Here is a 15,197-nt window from a genome sequence, read left to right as displayed (position 1 = left end):
GGACTGCATCATCCCAGGTATTCAGAGAGCATCTTAGGCACTTTTCCCTTCCACACAGCAGCATTTTGTACCTGTCACCAGCAGCCTGTGAGAACAACCATCTTCCCTAGTATTTCCATACAAAACCAACACTTTCTGACACAGTGAGGTGTACTAACATCAGATTTACTAAAGACAGACCAAATAATCATTTGCCTTCAAGAGCATACTTGCTTTACACAACAATCACAGGCTGGGGTAGTACATGGGAATGACACATCAGCAGTGATAGTCCAGTAAGCTGACATTTCAGAACTCACACCAGTTGCCCCCAGTATCTATGACTTACAATTGAATCCCAGACTGGGCTGGGTTGGAAGGAATCTTAAAGGTGAGGAGATTTCTCTACACAGGACTATCAACATTGTGGACACTTGCCACCTCCCACCATTGACCATGCACTGCTGTTCTAGAGCCCTTCAGAACCTTCCCTTAGGCAGCCTCAGTGATGCTTCCCATAACTGAATTTGCATCACAGCTCAACTGCACTTCAACATAGCTGGAAAAATCAAAGGTGTCTATTTTACATATTTTGCATCATTCTTTTCTGCCCATGTTTTATTTTAAGCATCCAGATAGGACTTAGAAGCTCAGCAAGATGCTTGTGCATCTCAGCTGTCCTTAACCACACCTACACCATAACTAACACCAGTGTCACAACTATGGGAACACTACAGTGAACCACAGCTCCCCACTGAAGGCTTGGGCTCACACAGATTCCATTCTGCATAGCTGGCAGTGGGATGTTTATTACATCCTACACCTCCACATGCTCCCCTGAGCATTTATTTCCACAAGAGCATTATCACTACCTTGAAGAGGAACATGAAGCACATAAGGAGGTTGCCCTTTCCCAGCGAAGGCAAGCAAGCGAATGGTGAGGGATGGGACACGTGCTGAAGTTCAGTGACCACAGTGACATTTCACATTCCTTAAGGAAAACCATTCTGAAAGCTGGAAAACAAATTTCTTTAATGAATTATCTTCACCCTCTCACGCAGCATAGCAATGTATCTTTGGAGACTCCGCACCAGCACAAGGAATCTGACAGTGCTCAAGTACCCCCCAATGACCAGAGAGAAAATTTCAACTTCAATAATCCTAAAGGTCAGAAACATTATTAAACATGACAGATGCCCTCACCATTCAACACTAGAGGACATGGCTAAATTTATTCTAACTCCATTTGCTCTTGCTACATGTAAAACAGCTGATGTATCATTTAATACTGCTTTCTTATTCCCTAAAAGATAGAAATAACAATCTTTGCCTGGGTATTTTGAAGCTGACACTGATTTATTTTGCAGTCAGCTATCTCAGCACCAGGTGAAGGAAGCAGCTTGGTTTAGTTGGGGTAAGGAGAAGGAAACAAGGGAGTAGAAAGGAAAAAGCAATAAATAAAGGGGGCAAAAGGTGCTGAAGATTCCACTACTGTGACAAAAAGCCCTCACAGAGTCAAAAACACGGGCAAGTCATAGAATCACAGACTGGTTTGGGTTGGAAGGGACCTTAGAGATCAATTCATTCCAACCCCTGCAGGGATATATACACAGAGGATGTTAATATGCAGAGGGATGTTAATAAATTCTATGGTTCCTGTATCTACAATCAAGCCACTGCTATTAAACATGTTCTCATTATTAGCCACCCACATCCCTCTTGATAACACAGTATAGGAAAGCAACCCAGATTATACACAACTCTAAGTGGTGTATTCGTGTTTGTCTCTGTTTCCTCACTATCAGGCTTTGTCCTTTTCTCAGTCAGATGGGAAGTGGTGGGGGTGTCATTAATGGAACTGGTATCAATTGTGCTTCCTGCTTCCCTTTTATAACGTTAGGAAAAAGAAGACAATAGCAATTGCACAAAACGAGCACAGGATTTCACATTCACTCCCATTTCCAGCCCCCTGCAATCCTTTTAATTCCCTTTCTCTGTCTGCTACAGAAGTTGGCTCTCAAAATAAACAGCTTCACAATGAATGGGAGCAATTTGCTGATTTCAAACAGGCTGACAAGCATCATCAGCTCACATTAAGGCCCTGCCCGCCATGTTATCTCTTCTGGAGTGTGTATCTAACACAGACAAGCATCTCGCCACCGGCAGCAGTGCAGGATGTTCAAACAGATCTGCTGCTACAGGAAAGGCTTTGCTGGAGCCAGTGAAAGAGAGCACAGAGCCTTTGTCAGGGTGAATCCTCTATAGCCTCCAGACAGGCTTTCTTTTTCCATGTGGCAAGGAGCCAGCAACGACAATTCCAATTGCTGGCCTTCTGAATGCCAAGTGGTGTGAAAACAAACAGAGTAATTGCATTAAAAGGGAAGGGGGGAGAGAGAAAAACAGAACAAAACCCCCAGAATAATTCACACTTTTTGCCTGGTTATGGGGTTTTTTAGGGTTTCTTTTCCCCAGCTGTAGCCCTTAAGTTGTAAGGTCGGGATTTCCATTCTAAGGATCTAGGCCACATGGAGGGGAATGGACGAAGAGCTGGAGTTGAGCCCTAAAAATACTCCCATGTAGTCTTAAGAATCAGGATTAAACAGCTGGAAGTTAACAAGGCTGCCATCTGTTTTAAACCCCCAAATATGAACGTTCTCTCCCTTTCCAAAAGGCAACACTGCAGTTGTGATATAGCACTGTAGCTCTGAATAAATTTAGCTGCACTGGTGCATTACACCATCAAAGCTACCCAAAACCCCCACTGAACTGCTATATGTTCTCTACTTGAGAAAGCATCAACCAGGTTTGAACACAGCATCTTCTGCACAGCCCTGTGCACTTCAGCAGTGCAAGATACGCTGGTTTAGCTGCTCCGGGATGGATGGTTTCTGCTCCTGCCTGCAGAAGATATACAGCAAAATAAAAGGAATGCTGCTCTATTTTTCAGCCAAGCTCAGTGAGACTCCAATACCCATAAATCAGAGCAGCAGCATTTCTCCTTCTCCAGGTCTGAACCCTCATCTGAAAGGCGTTTCAAATACCTCGCTAATTTAACCCACCAAAAGCATACAAATCAACCCAGCAGTTGCAGAACACGCTGTTAATACAAAGAGGTGGAGTTTTTAACAGGGAGGTGACAAGAGCCAACCCTTCTGTGTAGCACAGCTTAATGTCTGTGTGAGAATTCAAAGGGTCATCCGGGCAAAAGTGAAAACTCCATAAAACCCTGTGGAGAAGCATTGTAAAAGTAAGGGAATTATCAAAATGGATTCATATGCATCTGGAACGATTTTAATACAAAATGCCCAGCAAATCTCCCTGCACTGCTGACAAATCACCAGCTGAGGTAAATCCCAGATAATGAAACATTGTAAGGAAGGCTCTATTTAATAATTTAGCCCCTGTCAAGCAGTTTGTATTGATTCTTGTTTTCAGCACAGGGAGAGAATGTTATCTCCAGCCTTACGGCTCAATGACAGCATCAGTGAATTTAATCACTGTGCAGCTCCTGCCATGCAATCCTTAAACTGTCACCTCTGATTCTTCATCATTCCTTGCTCCTTCATTCAAAGGGCCCTACACCCACATTTTCATACTAATCTCCTGCCCCACACATGCCCCACTGTAATCACAGCAGCGTTTCCATCTGCTCCACATTAGATGTAAAAGCCAATCTCATTTGCAGACTAAATTTTTTAGCTTAAATAATTCAGTGCTCCTTCAGATGTCTCATTTGTCTTTCTCCTATTAGCAAGTCTGCTCCATACCTTAACAGCAAATTCAGCTATGCCAAAGCAGGATTGGAGCAATCATGGGACAGTAGCAAAGGCTTGGAGTAGAAAGAGAATCTTTCAGCCTTTCCTTGGCTGCAGAAGGGGAGATGAATCTGGAGAAGCAAGGACCTGTATTAATCAGCACTTTTTCCACCCCAAAAAGCAAAGGTCATGCTAACGGGCCAGGAAAAATTAGCCACAAATTAATTCAGCAGTAGTTCAGGAACAGAGCATCCATTCATCTACAAACAGAATGAGGCTTTTAAATACATAAATGCTTGTGGCTACACAAACCTCACCCAGGTATTTGCATTCAAAAACACCGGTGAGCAGGGGATAACAGATGTCATTTTAAAAGGTTTGCTGAAATGCAAGGCCATAGGCAGGGAGAATACAAAGGGGAGGAAAAGCATCCCCTGCATAACTGAGAAAAAACAGATTTCTTCCCATTTTTCCTCTTTATTCCAGGTGAGCTGCAATATTTTCCATTTTATCATGCTTTGGATCCCCAGGAAGGGATCCCAAAGGCCCACACAGACAAGGTCATCATACACGGATTTTCTATTACAGGGCACTCGCGGCATTTCACAACTGTCTTTTTATGCACTTCTGCCTTTCCATCCAGCCTATAAATTGTTACAAGGCCCTGGGGCAATCCAGCTGTATACTCCATTCAAATCAGGCTTCAAGGAGAAAGCACCACAGTCAAGATGCTTCAATCAAGTAAACACACAGGCACAAAGGGCAACGGCAGCACCATTAATAATGTTTGCTTTTGCATGGCAAATCCACCCTTTTTCTCGTTTAAAGTTTCTCTCTGATGCTCAGAATCAAAGTGTAGCTCATTAGCATTTTAAATGTGACATCAAATTAAATCAAAACATGATAACTCAGCTGCTGAAACCCATTTGCTGCTTGGGTTCTGTCTCTCTGGAAAACAACACAAACCTTAAAAGGGAAGCGTGGACTGGTTCTCAGCCACTAGAAATTCATACCAGGGAAGGTTTAAATGACAGGATCAGGGGGGCAGGTTTGCAAGATGCATTGTATTTGTATAAATTACCCTGTATCATGGTCAGAGATACCCTGTTATTAACAGCAGCTATGTGGTCTATTTCAGCTGTCAGTCATCACCCTTTGGCTTTTGTTCTCATTTCCTTAACTTCTCATTCACCTCTGTTATCACCGAGAAAAATACAAACCATATAAACTTCTTGGAACATAATCTCATTTTCTGATTCATTTTGGGTCTTTTTCCCCCCATTTCAATTTCAAAGTTCGACTGGAATTGCCTCAGTTTCAGTAAATTAATCAGGACTTTTTACTCAATACACTCCTAAGTGTCATGAGCTGTGACTTGCTGTGTGTTCAAATCAGTATGCTCCTACTTGGGGGCTGGGGGGGACTTAAAACTTAGGCAAATCCTGCATGATGCTTTGTTTCTTTCTCCCAAAACACTAATATTCTGTAATCTTATTTTACTCCTGATCCCTGCTTACAGATAAGCATATTTCCAATACCTGTGGCTCTTCATTATTTTTGATATTTAAATTGAGACAAGTAATCAAAGCAGAATACGCACGGGTTTAGATGCATTGCGTAATTAACATTCACATTTGCAATGCAATTACTACTGTTGCATCATATATTGAAGCCAACAGCTGCTTATTTAAGGTGAGGAGGAAGGTTTTATTGGGTTAAAATAACCTTGCAACCAACACTGCAGGCTTTTTTCTGCTCACAACCCACTAAAGCTGCTGCCTTCTCCTCGAGGAAGCCGTTCGCATCACTAACCAGATCAAGAGATTGGTACGTGTCCAGGACCATGCCCCTCTGAACAGAGAGAAGTGCTTGCTTCAATTCTAGTGACTTAAAAGAATATTCCTATTGGATTTGTCACTCATCATGTCACAGGGCTCTCCCTAAAGCCGGTTTAGTTTATGTAAGCGGGGGGGGTGTGTATCTGTGTCATAAAATGGTTACCTAATACCGTGTCATGGGTAAGTTCATATTGTCATTAACATATCTTCACTGATGACAGTGCTTGGCCAGGAATAAATAGGGCCTGCCCATAACACCAAGTGTTCCACAGAAAGCCACTTGGGCAGAGCAGGCAGCAGGGTGAGCCTTGGCTTTAGAACAGCAGAGGTTTACAGACCAGATTACATCTTGTGAAACACCTTGCCATGCCTTTCTGGTAGGTCCATTGAACACAGATGGTTAATTATTCAAGCTAGTTAGCCTTACCTATATATCCCTATGTAACAGCCCTGCAGCTGGCCTGAACATTTCACACTCATTATATGCTATTAGCTACCACTAAAGAGCACACCTCCTCGCTTTCCAGTCTGCAGTGCTGACACAACCTTCCTTCCAGTTCAGTGGGGTCCTACACAGAGGAGCACCCAAAGCCATCTCAGTGACCACTGTGCAGTGCATTAACTGAATTGTCACATATCAATGGGATTTTATCATACAAGTCAGTCAGCTAAGGTTTAATCCTGTATCTTCATCATCTGGATGCAATCACAATCAACACTCTGATTAATAGAAAGGACTGAATTTTAGGATTTCTTAACCATTACCAGAGATAAACTTCAATGGTTATAATGCACTGAGTCTGTCACAGTTTAAAGTACAATAGACAACCTTGAAATGCTACTGTTGAATAAACAATGAAGATCTATCCTCCACCTGATGAGAATCCCAATCTGTTTCTTCAAACGGTCTGATCCAAAAAGGAATTCAGTGAGAATTTCCATATTCAAAGCATGTTATTCATCAATTAATAAAGAGAAAAGGACTTGTTTTCTTTGAGGGGATAAGGGGCTGGGTGGAATGAAGCAGCAAAAAGCACTGGTGTGTGAAAGAGAAACAGATCTGACTGAGCAGATCCTTAGCTATTTCCTCAAGAAACTGCTGAACAAGGAGATCAACATGACTTTGGCCAGGTTTGATTTGCTCTTTAGCAGAGCTTAGACTTCAATACAGAGACTGCACTAACAGGGTAAATAACTGAGGTGGGGCTTAGTTCTGAAGGACTACATGAAATGAGTGAAGAGCTGCAATTCTGGGGAGGGTGTGAAGCAATATTTGATTCCCAGCTCCTTATTTCAGATCTATTATTGTTCAAAACTTGAGGTCTGCAGACAATTGACCCCTCCCCACATCACCAGCTAAAATGACCCAGTCATCATTATTCTGCTGTGATCAATGTATTTGCAGCACCAAAGTATACTCAAAAAATACTTTGTCTGTAGAGTTTTATGATGTCTCTTGCCAAATTAAAGTGAACAGAAGAATGCTTCCATAGTTTTCTGAGGACCACATTTGTTTCTAGGAGAGCAATCTGCTGCAGTTGATACAACTGCACTGCTAGAAAACAGTGGTACCACTGCAGAACTAGGTGAAAAGCAGCAGACACATGCAGGAGACATCCCTTGATGGAAACAACCCTAATATTCAAAGAAAAACTTACCACAAACACTTATGTAGGACAGGTATTTTAAACACCCACACCTAAGTACAAGCTGCTTCCATTTTATTGGCTTGCCAATGTGACTTAAACCCCAAACTGCGAGACTGTAGTAAGGGAAAAAAACTGTAGTCTACAAAACACCATCTTCCTCCTTATAGTTGTTCAACAGATAAGTTATGTCAATGAAGTATTAAAGTCACACTACTATATCCTTTTACAAGCTTTATCCACATATTCAAGCTTCCCAATTATATTTTGCTGATTCTTATTTAAAGAACAGGATTTTCAAAGGAACTGACAGTGTAAGATGGATAACACAGGCTTAAAATAAACGGGTAAAGCAGTGCTTTTCAAGGAACAAAACAAGGTTAGAGAAGTTGCTCTAAAGCCAATCATAATCCAGATTTACAGCAGACCACTTAAACCCAACCTCTTGTTCAGCTGCCCTGATGTGCTCCTGCTTGGAAGGGAAGAGAGCACATCCTACATGGTAATTCAGAGCTAATATTGGATACCATCAATGGAAAAGGAAGACCTAATAACCAATAAAAACATGAGGCAATAAACCAAGCACAGATTTAGGCATTGCTTCACCACAGTTCATTTGTAATCCAAGTCCTTAGGGATAATCTGGTCTTGAATCCTGAAAGAGGATAGTATAAATCCAGTGCAAAATGAATTCGCACTAAAAAGAGGTTAAAAGAAATACACGTACCCTCTTGCCATGGGCAGGGACAACAAAAACGTGCGGCAGAGTTCTTGCTCGTGCAAACACAAAAATAACTCAGAACCAAACACTGAAACCATGACCTGTTAAAGACAGAACATTGCAAAGTGGTTTAAGGAGGCATCTGATGCAATGGATAAATCCATTATCACTTCTCATTCATTGAAAAGAGAGGAAAAATACTCTTGTGTTGTCCCTGTTATCCCTTCCCTCATCCATCCTGATTCTTACCAACTTTTGAACCTAAAAGGCTCCTGCAGCAGGCAGGTGGCTTTTGAACCCCTCACATCTCTGCATGCAGCCGGCAGCTGAAACATGTGAGTGAATTTTCCTTCCCCCAGCTCCTGCATCCCATCCATCTGCCTTTTTTAAGCAAAGTTCAGACAGATGAGAACAACAGAAGAGATCCAAGACACTGTGCCTTAAAATTATTCACTGTTGCCTGACTCGTGATTGCCAACCTTTAGCTTGGGTCCTGAAAAAGCACTGCATTTCCTTGGGTTCTAAAGTATCCCATTACACCAGAAAGAAACTGTATCTTTGGAAGGCATTTTTCACACCAATTGTCACTCTGTGGCAAGGCAAAGTAAAAGCAAATGTACTTGTACTTGTTGTGGCATCTTCCACTATAAAAGACACAAATGAAAACTTCCTTAAAGACAACCGTTTCTCCCTGTGGTACTTTCCACATCACACATCATTCTGAACAACAGGGACAGAAAGTGAGTTTGGTTTCCTAAAAACCCATTAAAATCAGTCTCAGCTCTGCAGTAATTCTAAAGTCATAACATAACCCTGCACAATAACACCAAGGAACTTGAGAGGCCACAAGTGACTGAAGTATCTTCCATTCATATTTACATTCATATTTACATCCTATTTGTACAAGTCAAGTTTAAAGACACAAGATTATCAGGCCAGGCCCTACACTTGGAAACTCCTGGCTTTGTTCCCCTGGCTGCTGAGGGCCCCTTCATCAATTGAATTCAATGGAAGGTACAAAGGCTCAGTATGCCTGCAAGCAACCCTTCAGGAATCACTCAATGAAAGAGACTTCCCAAACCCAGTCTAAGCCTTCAAAAGCATACAATAAACCTGAACTCAGAGCAGAACTGAGCAGTAAACTGTTAGGACCCAAGTTCTAACAGCATGAGTTTAAACAACTAGAAGGCAGACCTTATAAAAGCCATTAAAAGTTCATATACCTACAAGCTGCAAGCAATCCTGCTGCAGCCTTCATGCCTCTAGGCCATAAGTAAGCTTTTAAAGAAGGACAGATTATTCCTCATTGCTTTCTCACTAAGAATATTCTACACATGATTAAGTGAGACAAAGGAAGACTTGTTAGTTCCCCAACAAACGGAAGTCACCAATTTTATTCACAATTATGGGAGAAAGGAAAGTTGATAAACATCCATACATGTGACTAACAGATAGCTTGTTTCATCATCTCCAAACCCTAGTGGATGTCCTCGGGTACCAAAACCCACAAAACCCACCAAAAATAAGGGCAAGCCACAACACATCATAGTTAATCATATTTTATTTCTCAATTCCACAAAGTTATTTGTATGAATCCCAGAAAGCTTGAAGGAATCCAGCACCACAGAAGTGGAAAAGACAAGGGAGAATAAATGTTACCCATGACAGTTCCTAACACAGTTAAGCTGGGCTGATCAAATTGCTTCACTTCTTCCCGCACGACAAGCCTTAATGCACCATTGCATCTTCTGACTCGAGAGCCAGCTGGTCTAGACAAGAGAATACAAAGCTGCTCTGAAATCATTTGTAACATCTGCTTCTGGAGTAGCATGACTTCATTGGGTTATAAGTAATCTCACCCCATTTTCCACACTGTATTTGTGAAAGCGAAGCAGACAAAACAGTTCTAACCACAAAGATGCTGTTTCTGATACAACTTGAGTGAAAGGAGTAAGCGCATCTATAGGGGTTACACCACTCTGCTTCAGTATTTGCTTCTATCTTCTTTGCCTCCTGTCATTCATCTGCCAAATGAAGGAAGTTTGAATACCAACCTAGAAGAATCTGTCAGACTTGATAAAAACCTTTTCTAGTTCTGCAATAAACAATCGTATCTAATTATGATTTAAGACCTTCTTGGATAAAGCAAATTAAATCTCAGTTTATTTCAAGAATGAACCATCTGCTTTGTCATTTTTAACTCCCTTCTCTATTTCTCCTTGGGTTTTTTTTTAGTCTTTTTCTTAAATGCCAGCTTACATTCTTTGCTTTTATCAGTAAAACACCCCCATCAACCGTTATGGTGTTTTACTGATAAACAGCATGCCTGAACTGCACCTACAGCAGGAACTACAGGGTAAGAGTCACACCCTCAGCCAAAACCTTCTACTTTATGACAACCAGTGTGATAATGTACTTAATTAGTAGGCGACATTTCAAAGCTGTTGACTTAAACTTTCCTGCTTCACTTGACATATTTAGCTGAAGGCAAAACAAGACTGTTTTCCTGTTGGTATCTTGCACCAGATGAGGAATCCGTGTCCCTTCCACTGTACATCTTCCCTTTTCCCCCAGCAGTGACAAACACACTGAAGATTCATTTTGCTATCACTGGCATCAAGGGGGGTTTTGGCTTTGTCATTTCTACAAGTTCTTTTTATGCATGATGTCAGTAAGAAAACAAACCCACAGAAATTAAAGAACTCAGAGGAGGCAGAAGTAAACATGAAGCCTTGGTATTAATTCCATGTGAAAAAACATGCAGAACTGCCAGCAACCCTTATGTCATATCCTTTGCATGTTGAAAACAGAAGAGAAACCACTCAACTAAAGGTACCAAACCACACTGCAATGCACTTCCCACATAGTTTTGCAAACAGACTTAATGTCCTATACACTGACAACAGAAGCTTCAGCTTTTGTTGTTAATATCCTGAGCAATTCATGCAGCTCAGCAGGGAGGTATTGCCCAGAGTGACTGGAACCACACTGTAATTCCAGTCAGACACAAAAGCACCTGCTAATGTGCAAAAGCACAACTGTGGCTTAACCCAGTGCTAGAGGCTGGCAACTACAAATTCAACACCTTAAAAACAAAACAGAAAGGGGGATGCACATGCTCACAAGTGCCAAGCACCACCACAGACATCAGTATTGAAAGAAAGCCTACACCTCCTTCCCTGTGGTCTCACAAAAACGTGTAAGGAGTAAAAAAGCTTGGAAAAGGAAGATGCATTGTGACAGCAACCCATAGTGTGTGATCTATCTACAGACTACGCATTGGTATGGACAACTGATTACACATCCAGTACTTCCACAAAGCAGCAACAGCCAGATCACCAGCAGGAACAGTTACCCTGCCCAAATACCCTGCTCACACTACCTGAAGCACCACAAAGTCCCAAACAAGCAAAGGAAGGTGCCTTCCTGCTCTGCACTGAACCAGCAGCAAGTGATTTTCTGTGCAGCTCCAGCACACTGGGAAGGAACATGTTTAGCTATTTAGTGTACAAATTCAAATAAAAAGGGGCAAACCACAACTCCAGCTGATTTGTTCTTGCAGGTAAGGCAAAAGCCAAGACGCTGGTGTCTCATTTTTAAAGGGTAAAGTGCTAAAGCATTCTCAAATGCTGTATTTTTCCACATCAAACCTGTCATACTGGTCTAGGCTCTCTTTGCATCCCCAAATGTCAGCCCACCATCAGTTGAGATCAACCAGCCACCACAGCTCAGCCCATACCCTTCTATTTACACAGCTGTGCTATATAAAGCCAGAGGTAAAGGCAGAACCAAATTTAACTTCCCAGGAAACACTTAACTTCCTGAGTCACCATTTCCCAAAAACACTCAAAGTTCATATTCCTGTGGGTTATCAAACCTTAAAATGACAGAGAGCACAATCTGAACTCTACAGCCCAGTTAACTAAGTCTATACCAAAGACAGATTGCTGTCTTAATAGCAAAACAGCTACTATTTCACAAGCTAAAGATTCATTCAGGAGCTACAGGAAGAGATGGAGACTAAGAAGTATTGCCAGCTCACAGGAGAATGGGACAGGGGAAAAGGAGATGTGAAAGTTTTCCTTACCAGTTTGAAGTCTTGAATGCTGCAGATGAAATACGGGGTATTCGGCCGGCGGCTTTCAATATATACGCAATCTTTAAAGGAAACAAGATTGTAAAATAATGGCAATTAACTTCTGTACCTCCAAGAAAGAACATCAAACCAGGCTAACTTAAACAACAACTTCAGCTTAGCAAGAAGCACCAGTCATTTGCATCCCATGTAATTTATTCTGAGTGTGATCTAAAAATAGGAACTATTTATGATGATAAATAAGGGAATTAACTGCATCAAAATTGACTTGCATTAGAATAGACATTTGGCTGGAAAAACAAAAGGAAGCCCATATAAAGACCGTTCTGCATCTAGTTAACAGCAATGACCAGGTCACAACCTATGAACCAGATCAACATCAGACAGGAAACTAATCACAGCCTTTGTGGTTAGCTTGCTATTAAGAACTGAGTGCTAACACATTTTCTCCTCTAACTGTGAGGAAAACCAAGACAACCAAGCAGAGACGAAATGCAGGGAACTGAATCACAATTACATCAGGGAGAGACTGGGCTTTCTCAAGTTACATTTGACATGACAGAAACTGAGTAATTATTCCTTTGCTTTTGACAACCGGACCCTACCAGGCTGCTGTTAAATGAGGTCTGTTGTATGAAAAACAGGCTTGGCAATAACCCCAACAAAAGCAGTGCCTCAGAATAAGATTACAACAAGGGTGGAAAGAAGAGTCTGATTAATGATAATGACTTTAGAAATCAGAAATTCATACACAGATTGCTAGAAGGCAGAGATGCTCCTTGCAAAGCCAAACAAATAAAGGACAGTCATTGTGTCCTTTTATATTCTGACAGGTAACTGCTATTCAGCAGACAGCAGGTACAAAGCACACCAGCTATTGTATGAATCATTCTCCTTTGATTTCTGCAGAAAAACCCTGAAGACTGAGTTTCATAATACCCATTTCAAAACACAGCTAATGCCTTGCTTCATGTCTTGGAAAATCTACAGGCTGTTCAAGGCATTTTCTAGTTCTTATGTTCCACAAAGAGCTTTCCTAAGGAAGCACTGGCATTGTTTATAGCAATAAAACATCTTCCTCCTGAAAGAGAAAAGAAATCCTTCATTAAGCATTTCAAACCTAGCCTGCACTCAGGAATCCTCTCACCACTGAGAAGAACTCAAAGATTGACTGAAAAGAAAGAAACTTAGCTGCTGTTCAGTAGCACTACATTAGGACTATCACAAGAGCAGGAGGAGTCTTGGTATCTCCATCAACCAAGCTGGAAAAGGGCCAGGCATTTCAAATGTCCAGCACTTGAACAATATATGCCAGAATTACATGGTTGTGTCTGATTTTACATGTGGCACAGGTGTTCCTCAGTTACACTGACTCATGATTTCAACTAGGCTGGTTGTTAGGTGGTTCGGGTCAGAGCACAGAAGTATCAGAGTCAAGCAGGTCACTGTGGACTTCTGCTGAACAAAGACTGCTTTGAAGCAGGAAAGAAACTCTTCACATGACAAGCACTGTGGCTGAAAACCCCAGAGAATACAAAGGCCAGCAAATAGCTAAAAGCAATCATTTCAACTGTCACCAGAACCTTGCTGTGAGAACTCAAGTACCAGGGGCTTTTAAAACAGACCATCTTCACCGCAATAAAAATGTGTTTAGTACAAATCCTACTGGTTGTGAACAGATTAGACAATTGCTTGAACTAAAAGGCTAAATCAATGAAGCATAAGCTCACAGGACAGATGACCTGCTCATGAGCACCTCCCATCCAATACCTGAAGTACAACCTGAGGGCTGAGTGATGAAGAGCAGCTGGAATGAGACTTCAGTGAGAGCATCTGCATCCATTCAAATGCTTTGCCTGGTACCCAACACCGGGTTTATGTTGGTGGGTCATCACAGAGCCATAGTAACCATCTGAAGCAAAGCCTTTAAATCCAACTGTCACATTTCTACCTGCAACACTACATGTAAAGCAAGCTTCTTCACGACACTGTTCCCTATCTATCACAAATTGCACTGTTAATCACTTTGAGACAGCACCTGATAAAAGCAAACCAGCTTGATGAAACAGCTTTCTTTTTAAGCTGAAACCTACTGCTTATTTCATAGGGCAGGTAGGACACAGGATAAGAATGTGGATTAATACAAAATCGTAACTTTAATTCTCATCAGTAAAGTTCCTCTCTGAGCATACAAAAGGAACATAACAGCAAGGCCTTTCCAACCCAAACCATTCTAGGATTTTATGCTGCACATTTGCACTATCAATAGCGAGATGAACCAAATGGCTTGCACCAGGATTCTCAAGAGCAATAGAAGCTTCATGGATATAAAATGCACTAAAATCTTGTTTTCTTAGTGACAAAATAACAATAAGCAGTTTTATATAGCATCCTCTAGTGTCTCTGCAGAATCAAGAAGAATGCCCATTTAGTTCAAACACGACTTTCCTTTTCCGAAGTATCAATACCAAATTGTGTATTTCTTAGCCTGGATACAGCAGCTGTTGCAACACTCACATATGCACATTTTAAAAGCTTGAAATGCCATACTTGTAAATCAGCCATCAACACCAGAACAATATCTATTTGCCTTATAACTCACGCTTATATAGCACTTTTCATCCATAACCCTGAAAATCCCACAGTCAGTCTCCCTTGGGATGCAAGCATCTGAACTACCTTACACCAAAGGCATCCTCTTCACCTATTTGCACTGCTGCAGTCCGATTCAATCCAGTTTATTCAGAAGCTATTGCAATTTAACCATATCAAAGTACTCCTGTACTTGTTATCCCACATTTCCCTGGCTGATCTATCCATCTAGACTCACTCTAACTGCTCAGCATCCCAGGTGAATCATCCATTTTCACAATGCTCCACCATTTTTTGCATGATTTTTTTTACAGGATTCACTGGGAAATTGCATAAAAAGCTACAAAATTTCAGATACAGCAAAGAACACAACTTCCAAGCTTTTATTCTTAATATCTCTGTTCTGCAAGCCTCATTTTCAGAGTGTTATCAGACAGCACACACCATAAAGAGCTAAGCATCCCTCTGAAATGGCTGCCACAAAGGCAAGAAAATCTGGCATCCACTATAGATAAAGCAAACATGTTGACTCACCAGTATATTGCATTTAAGTGAGGCGCTGCTGGCTGC

The 15,197-nt window shown here is 41.4% G+C and overlaps 1 protein-coding gene across 4 annotated transcripts in view; it reads right to left on the bottom strand.

Moving 5' to 3' along the window:
- The window catches only part of LOC101868407 (arginine-glutamic acid dipeptide repeats protein), a 223,918-nt gene that overhangs the window by 122,081 nt on the left and 86,640 nt on the right, over nucleotides 1-15,197 (bottom strand). For all 4 annotated transcript variants that reach the window (XM_034068167.1, XM_034068169.1, XM_034068170.1 and 1 more), the window contains exon 3: nucleotides 12,027-12,097. In XM_034068167.1, coding sequence (XP_033924058.1) covers nucleotides 12,027-12,097 — 71 coding nt within the window. The remainder of the gene's footprint in view (nucleotides 1-12,026; nucleotides 12,098-15,197) is intronic.

Source organism: Melopsittacus undulatus, chromosome 12 (genome assembly GCF_012275295.1).
Source record: "Melopsittacus undulatus isolate bMelUnd1 chromosome 12, bMelUnd1.mat.Z, whole genome shotgun sequence".
NCBI lineage: Eukaryota > Metazoa > Chordata > Aves > Psittaciformes > Psittaculidae > Melopsittacus > Melopsittacus undulatus.
This window is presented reverse-complemented; position numbering and strand designations above follow the sequence as displayed.